General features: G+C 43.9%; 1 protein-coding gene across 2 annotated transcripts in view; it reads right to left on the bottom strand.

Moving 5' to 3' along the window:
* CLU (clusterin) overlaps positions 1-23079 on the bottom strand; it is a 210684-nt gene that overhangs the window by 30052 nt on the left and 157553 nt on the right. For both annotated transcript variants that reach the window (XM_078649963.1, XM_078649961.1), the window contains exon 6: positions 19701-19811. In XM_078649963.1, the coding sequence (XP_078506089.1) occupies positions 19701-19811 (111 nt within the window). The remainder of the gene's footprint in view (positions 1-19700; positions 19812-23079) is intronic.

Here is a 23079-nt window from a genome sequence, read left to right as displayed (position 1 = left end):
TATGTAAAAAATGGTTACCATAGTGGTTGTAGCAGTACATACTATCATAATTAGACGAACCCTGCAAATAATCATGTTTGGTAAATTTAGCAGACATCACTAGATCAGACATCATGTTATTAATACTTTCAAAGTCCCAATCATCAGCAAATGAGTTTGGTTTTACAAAGTCACTCAACGAGATCTTGATTTGGTGTGGATATTTGAGGATTTCGACCGGACCATAAATTTCATAGTCAGTATTGTCCCATGCTACCCCACCCGGTATAGGATTGGCTGTGAAATTGACTGAAGAAAGTTCTCTTTTCTTGACGTGTGAAGACGTGTGTGGCTTGAGGATCAAGTTGATTTTCTGGCTTGCTGTGTCCATTTTAGCATATTTTCCCTCAATGAAGCGTCCCAAACATAGTATCATGATGAGCCAAAGTATCAGGATAAATACACCAAATGACACCCAAAATTCAATCCACGGAGAAATCAGATAGGTTTCTTTCAGCTGTTTCCATATTTCCTTAGCTTTATCTTTAAAAAGTTTTTGTTGATGGCTGTGTCTTTGATTCACTTAGATCTTCAGAAGAATCTTCAAAGTTGATGAAGTAGCCGGATGCCGTTCTGTCTATTGTTCCAATTGCTTCAGGATTACTGTTTCTTGCAGCTTCAGCATATTCATTTGTTACTTCATTGTAGGTTGGTGTGTCTCTACTAAATGTTTTCATTTGGGTTTTCAGAGGTGTGAGTTCCATTGCATTGTTGCATAGTCCTTGTTGTTGTTCTGTAGGCGTTTCGAATGTGATTAGCCTTTTAGTTAGCACCTCTGTACTTGTAGCAAACCTCGGTGTTCTACTACTTATCGGGAGTCCACTTGGCCTACTGTTTGTTATCGGCCACATGATTGTGGTTTTACCAGGTCGATGGATACAACTCGGTTCTCCTTTTTACCAGCAAGTGACGGTAATACAACTGATTGTGTCCCGTTGATGGACAAGACAGGAACTGCTTTTCTGTAAGAAGGCCCAAATTCCTTCTTTACCGCGATCTTTTCTCTGACTAGATCCCCGACTTTTGGAATCCAGACAGGTCTTGCTGGGACAGGTGGTGGTTCTTCAGTGGTTGTTGGCTGCTGTTTCAACTTTATGTTGCTCAGGTCTTTTCTTGTTTCATTTAAGTCCTGTAAAATAGCCAAACGATCTTTGATATCAAAGCTTTTTTCTTTTACCACTGAAGTCTGACTGTCAAGATCTAAGACTAGCATCCTAGTTCCAAACAGTAATTCGTACGGACTGAATCCCCTCAGATAATTTCTTGGCAAGTTGTTTAGACTACGTTGGACACTTATTAGATGTTTGACCCACCCAGCTCCCGAACCTAATACCTTTGCTGTTATAGATTGCTTTATGTCACGGTTTTTTCTTTCAACAATTCCGTTTCCCTCGGGATGAAATGGACAAGAATACCGCAATGTAACGCCCATGCTGACCATGGCCTCCTTATAAGCTCTAGAGCTAAAAGCAGGACCCTGGTCCGAATGCAGCATGCCAATTGCGTATGTGCCGATAAAGACTCGCAAATCTTTTATAACAGTTCTGGCGTCAGCCGTTTGCTGGGGCCACATCCATATGAATCTCGTGCATGAATCCACTGCGACCAAGATATATTTATAGTTACCATCCCTTTGTAAGGGACCACAGTGGTCCAGGTAAACACAGGCTAATGGTTTATCCGAGATTAGAAGGGGCGTCTGTGCTGGTCGTCTCACTGTTGATACTTTCATTTTTTGACATATTTCACATTCTAGAACATAGTTCCTGGTTTGTCTTCTCATTTGTGGCCACCAGTATCTCTGTTTTAATAACGATACTGTGGCTGAGACGCCAGCATGTACAGAAGCAAGTCCTTCGTGTGCCGCTATGATGAGTCCTAACCTATGTTCCATGTTTGGAATTACTCTATCCCCCACTCCAGGGATTCGAGCAAATGGAACGTTATTTGCATCAGTTATGTATGAGTACTTTACTGGAAAGCCTTTCGGGAGTGTTTCTATCGCATCTTTTACTGTAGCGCTGACAGCTTGTAATATATCGCTGTCTATTTTTGTTTTTGACCGAGTGATGGCAGCTACGGAAGCCGTTTGCACAGCTGCCTTCGCGGCCTCATCAGCCAATGAATTCCCTGCAACGTGAACGCCATCACGTTGCTGACTCAGTGTATGTATCACGTGAGTCTTTGGTAGTTCCTTTTGTAAAAGAACTACTTGTTCCCAAAGCATTTTATGCTTGATTGTGCCTCCTTTTGCATCCTTAAAACCATTCTGAAGCCAGATCTGTAAGTATTCATTGTAAGACTGAACGCAATAATACGAATCACACACTACGAGTGTTGGGAATTCTCGATCGGTATTTTCAAGCGCCATCTTGAATGCTAGTAGTTCTGCTCGCTGAGCTGTACAATCTCCTAGAGATTGTGCTTTAGTGACCGCTGGTTTGAATTTCCCATCGTGCCAGCGACCTTTTACAATCGCACACGCAGCACTGTAAGCTTGTTTACCTCCTACTGCGGGTTGTGCTGATCCGTCTGTATATATTATACAGCCGTAATGTTCTAGAGGCAGAATTTCGGTCGGCGTCGGACATTCGAATTCGTATTGGAGAAACTCTTGTGTTTTTAAGTTAGGATCAAATTCGTATGCCACGTCTGTTGCAGCAAGAGAATTAGCCCATTGTATCCATCTCGGATGGAGCGCTTTAGCATTAGGTATGCTTGCTTTTGTTACAGCCTCTAGGGCTGGTATCGGTGTAACGATTATTATTCGTTTACCTTGTGAAAGGGCTCGTTCTTTTGCTATAGCTGTCTGTGTTGCAGTAAGAACTTTTTCCGTTGGGCTAAATTTCATTTCAGCTTTAGTGTACAAGTGCGATTTGAATGCAATTGGTACCTTTTCTCCCTCGTTAGAGGTCAGGTATGTGAATCCGCATCTTCCTGGGATGACTCGAATCACAAGGTTGCGTGTGTTATCACGTGTTTCTAATTTTGTTTTAATTAACATATCTGTTTGTAAGGATCTCAGAATTTCTGTGTGTTTTTGAGTCCAATTTGATTTTTTTAAATCTGGTTTTATTAGATCATAAAGGGGTTTGACCCTTTCTGCGTAATTTGCAATGTATGTTCTTCCGAAATTTAGGAAGCCTAGAATTGACTGTAGGTTTTTTAGTGTTCTAGGTGCTTGGAGTACGGCACATTTCTCTAGGAAATTGTCAGCCAGGCTTTTGCCTTCACTTGATAATTCATATCCTAAGAACAGGACTGTTAGATGGGCAATTCTAGATTTTTTAAAGTTGAATTTGTAACCCTCTGCTGCGAACCCAAGTATTATGGTGTTCACTCTCTTCAAGTGAGTATCCAAGTCATCATCTGTTAGGTATATGTCATCGACATAAGATAATGCTTCGTCATCATATGTTTGTAGTAACTCTGTTACTCTCGCTGAGAATACTCCTGGGCTGTTCTTGTACCCCTGGGGTAACCGACAGAATTCTTTTTGAGCGCCATTTATTGAGAACGCTGATAAGTATCTGCTCTCTGGTGCTATATTTTGACAAAAGAATCCATTAGAGATGTCTAATGTTGTTTTATATTTTTTGCGCACTATGTTATTCATTAGTGCAGCACTATGCGAGTTTTGTACTGCAAAAGTTTTGCAACACGAGTTAAGGTGTCTGTAATCCAAAACTAGACGATATGAATTGTCTGGTTTGGAGACAGGAAACAAAGGGTTGTTCATTTGTGAGGTGCAAGTTTCAATCACCCCCTGGTATTCTAGTTGATCTAGAATTTCTTTTACCTGTTTTTTAGCTTCTTGCTTGATTGGATACTGCCTTTGTGCAGTAGGTTGTGATTTTAACTGGATTTTGTGAGGAGGAGAGTCCTCATCCCATCCTACATGATTTTTATATAAAGCAGGAGCCTGAGCTACTGCCCACTTTCTTGCAAGTGCATATTTTTTATGAATTGGAATATGATTTGAGAAGGCAGGCATAATTATTTCTTCGCCATGTGGGCACTCCCTGACGAACTCTGGTGGCCAATCTTTTTCAGCTAGAAGGATGTCATAGCCCTTGGAGAGATTATCCCAAAAAAGGACCCTTATTTTTCTAGTCTTATCCCCTTCTATACGTAAAGTTATTTCATATATTTTGTGAGGTTTGCTAACTCTGGTGTCTGCAGTTTCCACCTGAATGTATTCATTCGTGTCCACTGTCTCCAGATGATTCATAAGGACTTTGCGTGCTATGCTCACTTCTGCTGCGCTGTCTAGCATTGTCTGAGCCCACTCTCCGTTTTTCAGCTGTGTCCTCAGTATTCTCGGCATTGTTGAATACTTTAATGCTGGCTACCTTCTTCTTGGGAAACTGTAATTTTTTATTTGGAGGAGCAGGTTCCTTGTCTTTGGACTTGACGTGCCCTTCCCTGGGTTTCGATCGTCCTCTTCTTTCCGATTTCTGCGAGGAAGTCTGAAAAGATTGAGAGGGACGTGTATCAAAATCTTGATATCTATCCGGTTTCTTTATGTTATCCCTATTTCTAAGGTTGTATCTTTTCACAGAGGGCTCCCTTTGGGGAGACTTGGGTCCTTGGTCCGGAGATCTTTCTCTCCGCCGAGGAGACCTTCCTCTGGACTGGAATCTTTTTTCTTTTGGATTGGATTGTTTGTTTCCATCCCAGTTCTACTTTTGACTGTTTAGATTATTTTTAATAAATATTTTTTCAGGATTTTCAATTAGTTGGGGCTTCACTGGTATTCCACCCAAACTATCTCTACCTAGTTCTTCATAGGATTTTTCTATAATTCTGGCAATTTCAGCTGGTTGGTCTGCTATATCTGTCTCTTTTAACCTCTGGCGGATCGCCACATTCGCTGCTTCTCCTTTTATGTTGGCTAGTAATATTGCCGAGACCTGCTTGAAGTCTTTTAGTAATTTCATACCAAGAGTTAAAGCGGGTTCTGGACCGTATTCGTCTTGAATTTGTTTTAGCACATCTGGTATTACTGACATGGATGGAACTCCATGTGTTTTTGTGTAAATGGAAGCAAAGACTGTACCCCAAGTGTCACAGTCCTCCACGTGTGGTGCGATTCCCATTGGAAGACAGATAGTCAGAATCCTGTGTTTATCCACAGGGGTGGTGTCTGGAAACACCGCCTCTATTTGGGTGATTTTTTGTGCTAACCAGAATGGTATTTGTTCCCGTTTAGCTGGTACTTTACCTAGGCAGGACTGTATGTTCTGTGGTGTAATTTTATTTGTGTTCCACTGATGTGGGGTCAGCTGTGGAATTTTAACTACAGGTTGGATGGTTGAAGTCCGCATTACATATTGGACTAGTTGTCTATATATTTTAATTAATTGTTTTAGTTGTACTAAAACATCTGCTGCAGACATTCTTTCAATGTCTGGATGTGGTGTGTATCCGGTTAGGACCGGCCACGTTGCTCCTGGTCTACCTAGTGGACCGAGCCTGGTGATGTGATTATTATGTTTTAGGGCGCCATTAAACAAGAGCAGATGCTCTTGGAATTTGAGTGGTACTTCCACTTCCTCGAAAGGAGTGTAGGTATCCGGAGGTTCCTCTATTTTATAACAGTGGAACTCCTTTGTTACAGCATTTGCTGCTGGAAAGTTTATCCATGAATAGAATACCTCTGTCTGCCGATATTCGTGTGCCTCAATTACGAATACGACAGTACCACCTCTTGGTGTCAGTCCATTTTCTATAAGTTTTAACGTTATAGATCTTCTTATGTTGACCGGGATGAGTATTATATCCGGGTCTGCTTCTTGCATAGTATTATCAGCTGCTATTACTTCAGCTGCTACTCTAGCTCTCTCTCTTTCATCATCACTGTCTGGCATTTTACTGTCAGGATGGTTATTCTGTTTGTTTGCAGATCAGGTTTCTTGTGGAAACAAAGATGAGATGCACAATATTTTGGAACAGTGTATCCTTCAACGTTGATTGAACCAAGAACCATACATAGGAGTTCCCTCCTGCGAGGTTTGGCGGATTTTACCTCTCACCCACTCCAGACGTCTTTGGAGTATTATGGGAAAAAGGGGTCTGAGTGAAAGAGCACGACTGAGTTACTCTAAAGTCTTGCGTTAGTTTTATCGCCTATCCAAACACGTTGGGCGCCATGTAGTGTAGTTCCTATTATCCCAATAGGCTCTGCGCATTGGAATAATACCTCCAATAGTATAGACCTAGACCAGACGTTAACTAGGTCTTCTACTGTCGATATTAGACTTAAAGTTTTGGGTTTGCCAGCTAGCTCAGAGTTCACTAGAAACTTTCTCGAATAGACAAGGAGGAGTTGAACCTCCCTGGATAGACAAGAAGGGATTTAGTTTCTGACAACCATAGAACATGACAACTTTGCTCTCCCCTAATCAAGAGTATATCTCTAGAGTCGTGTGAAAACAAAAGACAACTTATTTTACTCAGTCAGTACGTGCATTCTTAGTTTCACCAGTTTGTAGAGAAAAGGAAGAGACGGGCGTGTTCAATAAAAGATGTTATTTATTGATCAGTCTCTTTTCTCGTACAAGAGAAATGAATCGATATTATTGCAATACGTATGGTTAAGTAAAGTGCATACAATAAAAGCAGAAGTATAAAATAATACTGTAAAAACATTTATATGGTTTCTAAGCCATATGGTGGTTTAAAATGGATAAAATAGATACATACATATAAACATTTGACTAATCGTACTCAACTGGTGCTTCTAACCACGCCTACCCCAGTGTACCTGACCTAAGCCTAATACGTGGGCGGGGATAGAAAGTAGCAGTCTAAGTTAAGTTTGTTTTGCCAAGTGACTGATTCAAGAATTCTCTGCAAGGGGTTATTCAGTTCCGTACCTTGAATCTAGGATGATTGAGGGATGGTATCTCTCATCTTTGGTCTCGATATTCCAGGCTGCCTGCAAGGGCTGCTCGGAAGCGCCGGAGCTGGATTTCTCGGCAGGAGAAAGGCAGCGTCTCGTTCTCAGCGCGTCAGGAAGGCGGGGCAGCTAGTGGGCTTCGCTCTCTGCTGGGCTTCGGGAAGTCTCGCTGCTCCGGTCTCGTCACCACCGCGTGTGTTTGCTTAAGGCAATATCGGTAATATTTATACCTGTAAGGTGCCGAGATTGACGTAAGGATAGACATAGATACGTCAATAAGGATGTCATACGAGCTGGTCGTTAGCGCATTCTTTTACTGAAGTTCTTGGTGAAATCAAAACAATGGCCGCAGGGTTTTTCCCAGGTTGTCATAGGTTTGATTTGTTTTGAGAACTCCGTATGCCTTATCAGGGGCTGGAGGAATATTGCTAGCCTAATTAGATGGCAAGCGTTATGACCTAATCAGATAACGCGCTCCTGTGCCGTGGTCTGGCGTAATCAGATAACGGTTTCTGCATCATGGGATGGCTGCTAGTTAACTCGTTAACCAGAATAGGGTCAGGAATAGGGGGATCGATACAGAACCTATAGGAATACATCACAGCACCCACCAACTACACCCTGCTGGGAGACCTCAACTTCCACCTCGACAATCAACTGGACCCCAACACCACATGCCTCCTGGACAACCTCCACAACATTGGACTCCGCCAGATCGTGACCGAGCCCACGCACTCAGCAGGACACACCCTCGACCCCCTCTTCACTACAGGAAACTCCATCACCTTCAGCCACACCACCGAACTCCCATGGACCGACCATCGTTGCGTCCACTTCACCTTCAGAACACCCACCATCCACAGACACCAGCACCTGCTTCCACAAAGAAACTGGACCAAAATCACCGACGACCAGCTCACCTCCTCACTGAACAACTCCACCCCAACCATCGCGGAAAACGACGACCCCAACACCGCAGCCCGAACCCTGCATAGATGGATCTCGGACAGCACCAACACCATAGCCCCCCTCAAGAAAAACAACAATACCCGTGCCAAGAAAGCCAGATGGTTTACCACCGAACTTCGAGAATCCAGGCCCACATGCGGCCGCCTCGAAAAGGCCTGGAGAAACACCAAATCCACAGAAGCCCACAACAACTTCAGAGCTTCCACCAAAGCCCACCATCAACCCATCAGAGAAACGAGGAAAAAAGCGATTGAAGACAGAATCTCCACCCACGCACACAACAGCAAGGAACTCTTCAGCATCATCAAGGAGTTCGCCCAACCCACCAGCGAGTGTACCAACATCCCTCCCTCACAAGACCTCTGCGACAAACTCAGCACCTTTTTCCACCACAAAATCAAGAGCATCTACGACGAAGACAACCAACACACTGAACCCTCACCAACCACCCCCGACACCCGGAAACCAGCGATTGATGACTGGACAACCCTCACCACCGAAGACACACTGAAGACAATGAAGTCAATCCACTCAGGGGCCCCCACGGACCCCTGCCCCCACCACATCTTCAACAGAGCCGCCGACACCATCGCACCCATGCTCCACCACACCATCAACCGCTTCCTGGCGACCGCCTCGTTCCCTGGTGACTAGAAACACGCCGAGGTGAACCCCCTCCTAAAGAAACCCTCAGCGGACCCCACCGACCTCAAAAACTACAGACCCATCTCCCTGCTCCCATTCCCAGCGAAAGTCATCGAGAAAGCCATCAACAGCCAACTCGCCACATTCATTGAAGAACACAACATCCTCGACTCCTCCCAATTCGGCTTCAGAAAAAACCACAGTACGGAAATCGCCCTCCTCGCCGCAACAGACGACATCCGCACCCTACTGGACAAAGGAGAAACAGTAGCCCTCATCCTCCTCGACCTATCAGCGGCATTCGACACAGTCTCCCACCACACCCTAATACGCAGACTCTACGACGCAGGAATCCAGGACAAGGCCCTCGACTGGATCTGCTCCTTCCTCTCCGGCAGGACGCAGCGGGTCAGACTCCCCCCTTTCCTCTCGGACCCCACACCTACCACCTGCGGAGTCCCCCAGGGCTCCTCCCTCAGCCCGACGCTCTTCAACGTTTACATGGCTCCACTTGCCCCCATCGTCAGAACCTACGGACTCAACATCGTGTCATACGCAGACGACACCCAGCTCATCCTCTCCCTATCCAACGAGCCCAACACCACCAGACGCAACTCTCGAGAAGGCATGGAAGCCGTCGCCAAATGGATGAAAAACAGCTGCCTACAACTAAACACCAACAAAACAGAGGTACTCATCATGGGCACAAACCCCGACGCCTGGAGCAACACCTGGTGGCCCACCGCCCTCGGAAACCCGCCAACCCCCACAGACCACACACGCAACCTGGGAATCATCCTGGACTCCGAGCTCAAAATGGACCGCCAGATCAACTCTGTCTCTTCTTCCTGCTTCCACACCCGCCGCCTCCTTCGTAAGACCTTCAAATGGATCCCCCTCGAACACCGAAAGACAGTCACTCACGCCCTGGTCACCAGCAGACTCGACAACGGCATTGCACTCTACGCCGGAATAAACAAAAACCTCATCCGCAAGCTACAGAACATCCAGAACGCCGCCGCAAGACTGGTCCTCAACCTGCCAAAACAATGCCACATCTCCCAGCACCTGCGCACACTCCACTGGCTCCCCGTCGAGGCGTGAATCACCTTTAAGATGCTCACCCACGCACACAAGGCCCTCCACGGCACCGGACCAGCATACCTGAACAGCCGACTCAAATTCCACGCACCCCAAAGGACCCTACGATCAGCCCAGCTCTCCTACGCCGTGGTCCCCGCACCAGAAAGACCAGATCGGGAGGCCGCTCCTTCTCCTTCCTCGCGGCCAAAGCATGGAACGCCCTTCCGCTCCACCTCAGACAGACAACATCGCTCCCCATCTTCGCAATAAACCTCAAAACCTGGCTCTTCGACAGACCCCCTCCTTGATGGAATGGAACCTGCACCTCCCCCCCACCCCTAGCGCCTTGAGACCCTTACGGGTGAGTAGTCGCTCTTTAACAAACCCCTGATTGATTGATTGGTTTTAGCTACATATTAATGCCACCTGAGATTCCCGTTTGCTGTGTATGAAGGCTGATAATATACACATATCCAGCCAACTCATAACCCCAGAGTTTATTTAAAACTCCCAAGTGTCCACAGTGTGTGGCAGGGGCATGAGTTGTATCTTGATCCAAATGCCAAACGGATGAGTCTGAGGCTTTGCTCTGGAACCTTAACGTCAATATAACTGGCCTTTTCCTGTGAATTTCTGAGTTTTTTTTTCATAAGGTAAATTTAAAGTTCTTGTAGTACCTGAACTATGTATTTCTTTTAAACAACAAATAACTGGTGCACCAAATTAAGGGGTCGATTATGATGGCAGACGGACCTGCGTCCGTCCGCCACCCCCGAGGTGGAGGGACCGTCGCAGGGGCAGCGGCGGCCCCTCCGTTGGAACTAGGAAGTGACCGCCACCCTCGCGGTCACATCCCATATATTTAACATTGCGGCGGGTGCTGCTTTAAGCAGCACCCGCCGCAAAGTTAAAAATGCATGCTGTGCATTTGCATGCACAAAGCAGCAGGCACCGCGCGGTGCCTGCCGCATTGTGCATGCAACTGCAGGGGGGTAGCATAGGTACCCCCCATGTGCACACCCACCACCCCCTTCTCCCTGGGGGCCCGCAATGGGCCCCCAATGCAAGGACCGTATGCATATCCCCACCACATCCTAATATGGCTGGCGGTGTCTGATAGACACCGCCACCATATTAGAGCTTTTCCGCCACGGTCGCCTTGCGACCGCGGAGGTAATGCGGCCTACGGTCTTCCCGTCCGCCACGGTCCCCCCTGCCATTGTAATATGGCAGGGGGGAAATAGGTGGCGGACAGGCAAGGATGGCGGACGGATCGCCACCGCCTGCATGGCGGTGGCGATCCGTCCGCCATCCTAATTGACCCCTAGGTTTGTACAGTATTAAAATCAAAAAGCATTAGCAATTCAGTTAACAAGATCTATTTTCAAATCCACTTTTCTATTGTTCAAATAAGTTCACTTGGGCAGGGAAGAACAGCCAACGCGTTTCGTCCAGTACATTGGACTTCTTCAGGGTATTCACGTAATTTCATGCGGATGGTGAGGATGCCATTAGTTGTCCATCCATATAGGGGATTAACTTGTGACCACGTACTATGTGTGCACGATTGAATTCATGCATGGAAATTGGTATTTTGCATGAAATGTAGATTTTTCCAAGTCACGAAAAACAAGGGCATGTCATCCCTTTTAGGCAGGACCCTAATACTGCATCGAGAGTGTACTGGAGAGGTGCAGGCTTCATGTAACAGATCTAGAGGGGCATACTGAGCCATTTGGAAAAATATTACAGGCCAACTCAGACCTCAAAGGTTCATTGGAATTGAAAACTGATTACATTGAAGTGGAAGTGAGCTTCAAATGGTAGACCATAAAAACTGGTAAAACGTTACTCACACTGAATCTGCGCTGTCCTCTATGTGTCCATCGGTTCTAGACTTACAAATCAAAGTGAAGTAATTGTCTGGTATGATGGAGCATCTACAGGATTGGATTGAAACAGCAACCCCCCCCCCCCCACTGAGCAGCCCCTCCCAGTGCTGCCTTGCCCCTTTGTACCATTTTGCTCCTCAGCTAGCCCTAGGAACCCACTAGCGAGCTCCCAGCTCCAGTCACGGTGTCTTACCATTAGCGCGCTCACACCCCCTTGCTACTTTATGGACATGGCTACACAGCAGAGGGTGAGGTGGCACTGTGAAAGGGACTTTTACTCATTTGATGCAGCCATTTAAGGAAGCAGGAAGGAACATTAGCCTCTGACCCTGACAGATCGTCCAGGTGCAATTGGCCAGGCATAAATGGGAGGGCGGCGATTGCGTGCCTGGCCCTAACAACTGCACAACGTATCTAAGCCAGGTTCTATACAGGGCTGTGACTGCAGGGGTGTAATTTGCAGTCTGTGAGCATTTGGGCACGAGCGCTGTCGAGCCATCACAGAACCTCCTTTCCAGCATTTTGCCAGCATCTGACAGACACGTGCCAGGCCAGCATCAGCAACCTAACTCTGGCCGGGGCCCCTGCAAATAACTTACACGCCCTTCCCCCACGCTAGCCCTCTCCTACCCAGAGCCCCCTCAGAGGCCTAATAACAGTGACGGCTGAGCCACAAGTGAATCGATCTCCCAGTATTCAACTGTTAGCGTGCCACGCTGACATGGGCATCGCTCCCTAGGTAAATGTGGGGCTCCTTTATAATACTCACAAGTACATTTTCACATTAGCCCCCCACTATCCAGAGCCTACCCGCCGGTCCTGCAAATAGTTAGTTACCAAGCCGAGTCCTAACGAGGTCAGGGAAAGTCAGGGTGGCGATCCCCAAAAGGGCTGCCAGGAAAAGATGCGCCTGCCAAACTACCCAAAACAGCCAGACAGCCCACCAGGTCCTTACTGATACGGAACCAAAGGACCAGTTTGGAAGCTCAACAACTGGAGCTCATAGTTCAAACAAAGGAGCTACCAACTTAAAGGCAAAGCCCTGCAGCTTGCAGCCTAAAATATATACAGACCTCAGTCTCCTGAAGGATGCAGGGTTAGAGGACAGACCCTGCGTGAGGTGGCTATCTGGTCTGGTGAGAACATTGCAACTAGAGGTTGCTACCCCTGCCCTTCAGCTCCCCATGGGGGCCTCCAGTCACTCAGCTGTTTTCAGTTTGGCTGACGTCCAAACACAAAGCCTGGAGTAGGGGCAGCAGACACTGACGGGATTCCTTCTAGCCAAAGTGACTTAAGCGATCAGATGATACCCTGTACAAAAGAGGAGAGAAACCCCAAGGCAAACATGGAAGGATTTACTGACCCAGGCTATGAGAGGTCTCCAGGCACCAGTTCTGATCAGCACATCTTTTACATTGTGGCTTGTGCTGCAGCCCTTTTCCTGGTCCACAGCCTAAGCCGCAGTGTTAGAGAGCACGTTTCTTACCGGCAGCATGGCGGTCAAATCGTAAATGGATGGTCGGACCGCCACCTGCTCTTCAGGCAGTCTCCTGACCTTGGTAAACTTTAATATAGGGCAGCGCTGGCCAGGAGTTAAAGGGAGGGAAGAGATTTGGTCATCAGCTGGTGTGTCTCCTGATGCGAAATGTTGGACGAAACACCCTTTGTGCGATATGTTCCACCACTCGGAAGATAATGAGTTCTCAGGTGGAAATTTTACACATCATCATCAAGAGCTCAACCCCACTGAATGTACACAAAATGTTGAAATACCTGAACACTATTCCGTTGCCACAGATCACCACTGAACAAGCAGAATCACTAGGGGCTGTAAATAATTGATGAAGCAATAAATGTCAAGAATACGATTTAATGGAAGGTTTTAGATACTAGGATTTTGCATATAGTAAGTACATCAGGCTACCAGACCGGGTTCCCTCCTGGTTACAACACCCACCTAAACCATTGAGGTATTTTTTGTATCATGGGCCAGGCTCTGCAGGGAGAGATGCTGTGGAGTCCCTTCATACAGGGAAGGCTTGACATTGTACTTTGGCATAAACTGTTAGAGGTTCTTACCCCGGTGGGTTTCAATATCAGTGCTCTATGTGGGATATGCCTTCTTCCACCCTTCCACCGTCACCTTGACGAACTGGTCATGTTGCCTCACTCCAATGTAACATTTCTTGAGGTACTACGAATGGCTACCTCCTTTTCTCTGTACTGTTTGTGTTAGCAATGGAACCTTTGGCAGTGAGACTTCGACCGAGAGCTGGGAAGTGTGGTATAACAATAACAGGGCAGGACGATATTAGCATGGTATGCAGATGACGGCTTATTCTTTCTCAGGGGAGCGATGCAACAGAAATGATGCATGAACTCACAGATTCCGCAGTAGCTCAGCATTGAAAATTTATTGGGACAAATTATCTATTTTCTCTCGACAACAGGAGGGTCCACGTTGCTGTAACATTTAAGAGGGAGCTGGAATAGTTTAGCTATTTGGGGCTGCAGGTTTACCAGGATACTGAGTGGCTATTTGTTGGAAATCTCAGCAGGGTGCTGAAATCATAACAAGAATCATTGACTTTCAGGACTGCACAACTGCTGAAAACTATGGGTCAAGAAGCAATTTCTAAAATGTTGGTATTGCCTTAATTGCCCTAACACTTTCAGCTCTGCTTCAGGAGCTTTTTAAAGACGTGTGAACCCTTCTTGGAAAGATAGCATGGGATGAGGGTAGACACAGGCTAGCCATGGGTAAAGGAAAACAGCAGCTAAGAGTAGTTGGTACTCCCAATTACGATGGTTACTACCTGGCGGCCAGGTTTCATTGGGTAATGAGTTGAATAGAGAGTACCACCGATACAGAAAGTATGGAAGAGGCATGCTATTTACTGGACATTAATTTGTTGGACATGATATAGGGTGAAACAGATTATTCAGCTGACTGTCCAAGAGCACTGGGTACTGTTGTTGAGTGTTGGAAGAGACACTTGTGATTGAAGTGAGTTAGGAAGCCCTATTCACCAGAGTTACAGGTGCACTCTCTGATAATGACCCATCAACAACTTTTTTCACTTTAGCAGGTACTCGGTTAGAGTTGGTGGGAGATATCTACCTGGACGGAGAGCTGTTCTCCATTAACAACATTATGGCAGGAGTGAATCTGGATCCTCATATGTGGCACTGTAGTTAGTACATTGCATAAGATATTAATATATAAATACATTTACGTATTTAACTTAAGGTAATTTATTTTGTAATAAAGGTTTAAAAACTTATTTTTTTCATGAAGCTTAAATAAATGATTAAATATGTAATTCAAAATTAAGTTACTAGTGCTGTAGCAGTGTTTTATTTTGTTCTACATAGAAATTACATATATAAATAATTGATTTACATTAATACTTGTCTTAAAAATTATTTCTACTAATTGTTTTACACTGTGATACAAGGGGTGGCACCATGTGAGCCTAGACTTTGTAGTACATTTACACTTGTAAAGGAGAATGACCTAAAGTAGTGCATTTACTACAAAGCATAAGAGTAAATTTTGTCATGTATAAGTTTACTTTTATGAACAGCCCCCAAAGCATGTTAGCCCAAACTTGTGGCTGAGAGTTTGAGTTTTTAAAAATTGAGCACAACAGTGGTTTTTCAGCTTAGTTTTCTTATCAATGAGTACAATTTATTTATATTAATATTTAACATAAAATATTTTTGCCAATTACTTATAATGTTTAATAAGCTTTTTATTTTATTTTATTTATACTTTATCTTGGGGAGATCTCCACCCTGACTGTGGAGTCTCCCTATGGTAAAGTTTAGGTAAAATTAAAAAAGTTTATTTCACTCAACAAAAATATTTTTATGTTAAATATTAAATTAATTCCATATATATATCTTACAAAATAACATTGGTACAGAAATATTCACTTACTTTTTAATTAAAACTTTAATTAGTTTAAATATATTATAAATAATTTTCTCAAATTTAGATTAAAAATACATTCTCAGCTAAAGAAAAATGATCATGCATTAATAATTATTAAAAGTGATGTATAGAAATGATTAATGTATTTGTATTTTCTTAAAACTTGCTGTTACATTCATTTATAAATGTGAAAGATTGTTATAAAAAATCTATTATTAACAGAGGTTAATTTTTAGAGATTTTTAACATTAAATTACACTTATTTTGATTTTTACTTAATTTAAATAATGTAATTTCATTTAACATTATTTTCTAAAGGGTCTTATTTTAAGTCCCTATGTCCATTATTTTCTATGGGAGCATGTCGCAGTCCCAGAGGTTGGCCATATGTGGTGCTGGACTTTCTCCAGCTTTGAGCAGGAGTAATTTACTACTGCCTTTGGTCCCGTTTGGGCTTTTGTAACTTTAGATGTGCAGTTTGTGAATAGCAATGGGTTTACTGTTTTGTGGGGTGCGGTTGGTCGCATGTCCCTCCTTAAAATCCCTCCTTACTCCTCAATAAATCCCTCCCATTTAGTAGTAAGTATTCACCTTTTTTGAGCCACCCCATGTGGACCCTCCCACGTTTACTACTACCTTGGAAACTTACATGTGTGAAGAACACGCCATAGAAAATACTGGAGCGGGGAAAGTGAAAATTCTTGTAAACTTGTTAATAGCATTATGTTGTATTTTTGTAGTACAATTGTAGCAAAAGTACTACAAAAAAGGCAGTTTGTGATCATTCCCCTCTGTTTTCAACTCTCTGCCAGCGCTAGTGGTCATGAACAGTGCTGTCAAGGAAACTGAGTGGAAATAAAGTCACTTTCTAGCTACTGAGTGAATATGCCAGATCTTTGTACATACAAAACACGTCATACTGAAAAAAGATGGTAAATAATGTGTTTAATCATGTTTGAGTGGTACAGGAATTAAAATGTAATGACCTGCATCTCTAGCAGTAAAAAATTACTGCATACCAATTCATCAGCTGCAAATACCAGAGTTTGTGCATGTGTTGCCTGACTGCCATCTGCTCTGTCCTCAGACTACCCAATCTATGTGCTGGCTGCTCCGCTATTGCACCATGATCTAGAATCACAAGCATCGACATGCTGATTGCTTGTTGACTATCCCTTACTGTCGAGCCCAGATGACACAGTGCATGCACAATTTCAGTGCACTGCTTCTGCTGCTCTGCTATTCTGGATTCATTGGTGTAAAAAGTTTAGAAGGCTTGCTGCTATGCCACGTGACCCTACACCATAATAGAGATTCTGAATTACTACCAAAGTGCCAGCAGAAGAACTTTCACAGAGAGCCCTTTTGTAATTGACAAAGTATGTTTGCCTCATCACAGAATCAAAACGTGGTACTTCCCACCCCACCGCCCAACCATAATTACACAGAAAGAAATCCCACGTAAGGACCAGGAAAGCCTCTGAATGCCTCAGTTGCTGCAGCTGTTGCCAATGTGGCTGGGTCCCTCACACTTCTGAAACCCTATGCTGCGGAACTGGTTGCACCAGTGATAGCTACAGCCCGCTGCTTTCATCTGTTTTTTCTTCTTAGCCTATTTGCTTCTTGGTGCTATGATAGAGGTACTTCAGTTTACTCACTTTGTCCCACTAACACCCCCGAAGAGGAGGCATGCGCGTTGGAGGTGAAGGCCTTCCCAAGCCATAGGAAGTCTCACAGGGAGAAAGTCAGAACAGTGACCGAAAACCTCTGCACAGTGCTGATGAACATGGTTGTGACATAAAGTCCCTAATGTCCGACTCCATCTTGAGGCAGGCCCCAACTCCATCTTGAGTAAAGGAGTTCACCATCTTATCTCTCTTAAACAATGTGAGCTGCCATCTTTCCCGATTTATGCAGAATCATTGTCATGTCTGCCATTCAATGCAGTGGAGAAGTGAGGCTCAATGGTTAAAGCCGCAGACCCTGATGCAGAGTTCTGGCCCGGGACCAGGGTTCAATTCCCGCCTCGGCGGGTCTTGGGCTCAATTTCCTCAGACCTGATCATTCTCGCCTCGGTGCCTATTCTAATCATGGGTCCCACTCTGCAACTCTGGGCAATAGCTTGCTTAATCTCCACAACGGCCCCAACAGCGCTGGGATGCCTGGCTTCACCTTGGGGGTGCCCAGGACTGGGCATTTCACAGGGAAAAGCCAGGAAGGGTTCCACAGCGGTATGCGTACAGCGCCAAGACACCTCTGTGTATAAGTGCGCTATACAAGTACGAATTCATTTCATTTCATTTCATGTTGCCTAACCTTATCTTTATGAGAACCGTGAAAGCGTCAAGTCCTTTGTTTAATGACACAGATACAACCATCAATGCGATATTTGTCTGGGTCAAATGTCTACTTGCCACCATGTCAAGAGCACATACAGACATTTAACCAAAATTGTAGTCTGAATTGACGTCCTTTTAACTTATACGTTCATAAGGAAACGTCTAGTATGCATACCTTGATTCACCTAATCTATGTCAGAAATTCCAACTTCTGATAAATGTTAGAATATTAGGATGACTACTTGTCAGGAGAGGTCCTTTGCCCTGAGTATCACTCAAAATTCTGCCAGAGACGGTTTCACCTACTGCCAGCAGCATCCGTACTTTGCAGGTGCTACATCTTGCCTGAAGCCTGATGCTGATAAACAATGCGTCCCAGAGGAAGACTGACTGACTGCTACCGCAGAGTGTGTTTGACCTTCGTGAGGAACACAATCTTAACACCTCCACTGATAAAGACAGTCTTTGCTTTCAAGAAGGTATGCAGTGCATCCCTTCTCCCTAAGAAACGTATTGTTGTTTTAGATGTACTGAGAAACAGATTGTTACTGTAGAAATATATACTTTTTACTTAAAAGTGTTCATTCTTCTTAGTACGATGGATGTGATACTGTTAATAACAAAATAAAGTTTGTTGCTGTTTCCACAATGCCCCTGGTCCCTTTATGAGATTGTTAGTAACCCAGAAGCACTACTTTATGTAAATCACACATTGAATAGTGTTTGGCGGGCCCACAATAATCTTTCTTTCACGTTCATCAATGGAGCATTGAACCAAGTTCAACCGTGACACGTGTGGGTGGGAAAGCGCACCTTGTAAAGTTACGCCAAAGTCATAACTTAATCACCAGTTGTTGTGCTGAAAAAGAGTGAACGATGAAGATGGAGACCGGCAGTTACTCACAATGGAATTTCCGACTCTGAGAAGTCCCTCGGGGCTAGAGTACAGGTCTATCACTAAAGCTACAGTGTTTATTTCTTTCTAGCATCCTGCTTAGGCGTGGCAGGGGCAGTGGGCTTGCCACCAGTGACAGTCAGCAGAGCTCCAATGATTAGTTGTTGTGCACCAAGTTGAGGTAACAGGAGCTTACAAGTACCGTTGTTTTTTTGGGAAATTGATGCAGACTTTAAAAAACACTGACTGACAAGGATCGAGTGAAGAGAGGGGGGAAACCAGGAAGTAGGTTAGGGAGAAAGCGGGTTCGGGGGAGGGGAGACTGGAGGCTAAGCAAGTGCATGGGTTGGTTTTTAATAAAGAGACAGGTAAGAGGAGTAGGGGCAAGAATATAAAGTATCCCCCTGAGTTGCATTTCAATGTAGGATCTGACATCAGCAATAGAAGGATACTATTCATCCAATGACAACGCTGAAACTAAAAGGACCCTGTGCAGGACAAACAAAAATAGTTCGGAAAGCTATTGAATCAAAGCAAAAAACTGGAATGGACAACAAAGCCATCCTATCATGACTATGGGACTGACTCAAAGCCCACTGGTAAGTATATTTATGTATTGGAAACAAAAGGTATCCTAATGCTGTCTGTTGTCATGACCTAAAAAGGCATACCTATTGGAAATGACAATACTTGTTCAGTATGTGAATCCAAATTATTGAGTATATATTTGTATAACATTTTATTTACTTAAAATCTATGCTTTCTTTCTGAAGGAAATTTAGTTTTTTTTAATCTGTGATTAATTTTGTCTATTTTTGCAAATCACATATTTGGGGAGAAAGGGACATATTTAAAAACTGCCAAAGGGCAAATGTGGACCAAATGCAGCAAATGTGCTTTTAAGCTAACAGTTCATGCCCTCCCAAAATACAGCCCTGTAGGTTTTAATGTAAGTCAAAAATAGAGAGCTTGTGCATCAGGGTATTTTCCATGAACTCACCAACAGCCAGAATCTCTTTGCATTTATCACACTTGTCCTTCATCTTTAAGCAACCTTCTGAGTTCCTGCGGAGCTCCTTGCACACCATGCGGTCATTCGATGTGGTGTTTTCTAGGACAGAGAAATTGAAATAATCGTGGTAAGGCAGTAAAACTATTTTACACTTGTTTACAACAATACATTAGTTTCTTTACTTCCTGCAACAGGAGTAAGGTTTACTCAAAGTAAACAGAAAATAAAATGCCCTTCACTTTGAAATGTTTGATAAACTGCACCAAGTGAACAAGCCCAATTCTCCATTGGATGGATGAGAAGTGCTCTGTACAGGACATCTTTCAAAGAGGTCAGCTAAATCTCTAAGAGCTTTACTTGGACCATGGCATGCATTCCACCATTCATGATGTCAGTAGATGCCATGGACTACTCGCCACATTTAGAGATTCCTGCCTGCCAGAGATCTATAAGACATCTGGGAAACCCCTGGTGCAGGGGTTTCTGTGAATGCTGAAGGGTTTGCCAAGTGGGACCATGTTTGTTGCTCTCCCTCTCTGCAAACTTTGTTTTTCAATATTTTTTTCAACTGTACACCTCACTTAATTTTTCAGTCTAACAATTTTCAGTCATGTTATACTTCTGAGAATCAACCTGAAAAGGTGTTGTGGGGAAACGAAAGTTACACAGATCTCACACTAATAGACAAAGCGAATCCTAAGTTCAGATCGCGCGCTCCATAGTGCGGTCACTCCAGTTAAAGAAACCTTGCAGGTTCAGATAGTAGACATATTCATATAAGCTTGAGCTAATCTTACAGGCACCTGTCTCAGACAGCAGTATTGATAATGTCATGAAGGCTTTACCAATGTGGATGACAAACTACCTCTATATGACTCATGAAATAACACCCATAGATAACATAAAGTTCCCTCTGGCACCAAATTAATATCATCAATGAGTACCCCCAACTGAGCATGTATCATCACTTACATTTCAGCTTTAAATATATATATGAAATTCTGATCCCATTACCACTTAATGAAAAAAAAACATATTTTGTTCCCCAATGGCACCTTTTAATTTTCAGCAAATAAACAAATTTCCTCCGGATAAAAATATACATATTTAATTTAATATCTGTTTAGTCACCCAAATACAAAAGTTTTAATTTCTACAGATCCATTCGTTTTATTCCTAACTACCAGCTTGTTGTTTTTATCACTCAGCACTGATATGCGATACTGCCCACATGCCCAAAACTGCCTACGAGTCTCATATATCTATGCTGAGAATAGCCACCGTACACCATATGCCATAGATGGCTCCACGTATGCTGGTAGCATTTCAAGGATGGTTGTCTGATGTGGAGCTCCCATTATGATGCATATGGCCACCATGATAACCAGGGAACCCAGAATGTGCTATTGAGAATGACATTATGCCAAGGTCAACATAATGACATCAATATGTGAATGCTTACGATATGCCAATGGCTACCATAAAAGGGTTGCCTTACAATAAGTACACTAGCTCAACTCCCTATTTTCTTTCTTGTTTCCTATTTTCTGCTTATCTCTTTTTCATTTGCCTCCTTCCTATCATATCACCCTTTCTTTTCATGCATATGCCTATTCCACTTTTCTATTCACTTTGGTGTTTCTCATTTCCATTGCCTATTTTTTCTTTCATTGACTAACTCTATTTTGTTCTCTTTCTATGTTGTGTCATATAGTTACTGCTTACCTATATACCGTGTTAAGTTGGCATGAGCTTATTAAAAGTTTAAACGCCATTTTTCCTTTTGCTGCTTTTGCACACGACACATAATTGTTATTTTAGCTTTCAACCTAGAAGAGCGTTGTGATTTACATGAGAATAATATGTTAATGCTCTGATATCAGCTTTGCTTGGTAAAATATGTCTGCACAGTGAGTGCTGAAGCCTCCAAGGATAACTCGACACAGTATTGTTGTGAGGCCTGATCTTCGCACCTTCCTAGACATAACATGAATGCAGCTGCTGCCAAAATCTGGCTTTACGCGCGTTTTATATTGCTTTGCTTAGAGCACACGATAGACACTTGATGCGGTTCGCATGCAGAGAGCTGGTGGAAGATGATGTGATCCCTTCACACTAGGATCTTGAGGTATGGGGCCGCCCTGCTAAAACCTAAAGAGACCTTCTTAGATATTAATATAATATGCTAGTTAGGGAGGGTGAGAATTAGGTGTTGTTAACCCTATTCATTTCAGCATTGTTGTCACCGTTTGCCTTTTATGGACTAGTAACTATGCTGATAACTTTGCTTCTGATAATATGTTTCCTTGTATTATCTAAGATATTGCGTTTGAGAAAACGTCATTAGTAAATAAATATTTCAAATGTGCACGTGTCCTCATTTACTCCACGTTCTGGTTTGAAATGATTGTATAACGAAAGAGTGTTCATGTGTTCCACGATACCTTAGGTATTCTAAGTTCATGTTCTGGTTTGTCTAAACATTGGGAGTTTGTTATGACCAATGAGACACTGTAGCTAGCTTGGTAAGGGGATTTTGGGTACTGAGGTGAGTTTTGGGTCATCCTAATTCACTGAGGTTCCAAATCTCTATGCACAGTTCTGTAGGAGAACGGAATTCCCGCTACATGGCACCCATACGTTGGTGGTCTTATATCATGACACTCGAGTAGTATATCATTCAATCCTTAAACCCTTCACTTTCGTTTCCGGAAAACGGTGGTGTCGGACAAAACCTACCTATTTTTGAAATAGGTCTTTTCAAGCTTGAATCTTTCTAAAACGGTTTCCTTGAATTACTACCCAGTTGTGCTACAAAGTTTACTTTGTTTTTCTACATTCCTGTGCTGTCATGGCCCAGCCAGTGGACATTCCGCAGCATAATCGCATTGCGGTGCGCAATTATTTGCTGACTTACAATGTACCCGTGGAAGGCTTGGCTGTGATATTGGTGGTGAGTACGGAAGCTGCTTACCCGTACAAACTCTTTTATTCGTGGGTGACATTTACGGCTGTGGACGCTAATTCTGGTGTGTTCCACACTTACACTCCCTCACCTGTGCCGAATGAATATACTCCGTACAGGGCACAGGAAGTACCTATTGATACTTGGCAGCATCGCGTTTGGTTTGGTGGCGTCCTACCCCATTCTTTAACCGCTCCGAGGTTAGGTCCTTTGTCCATTCCAGGCGCAAATTGGCCTGTTTTGGCTGGATTTCCTCCTCATCCTCTACATGGCAATTGTACACTTGCTGAAATTCGTAGAGTACATGTAGTCTCTATTGCCGTGATTCGAGCCTTAGTGCAATACATAGCCCGTAATCTTCCGGGTGGGGCCCCGGGGGGTGCGGCGATTCCGGCCGGACAG

The sequence above is a fragment of the Lissotriton helveticus genome, chromosome 6 (assembly GCF_964261635.1).
Source record: "Lissotriton helveticus chromosome 6, aLisHel1.1, whole genome shotgun sequence".
NCBI classification, from domain to species: domain Eukaryota; kingdom Metazoa; phylum Chordata; class Amphibia; order Caudata; family Salamandridae; genus Lissotriton; species Lissotriton helveticus.
This window is presented reverse-complemented; position numbering and strand designations above follow the sequence as displayed.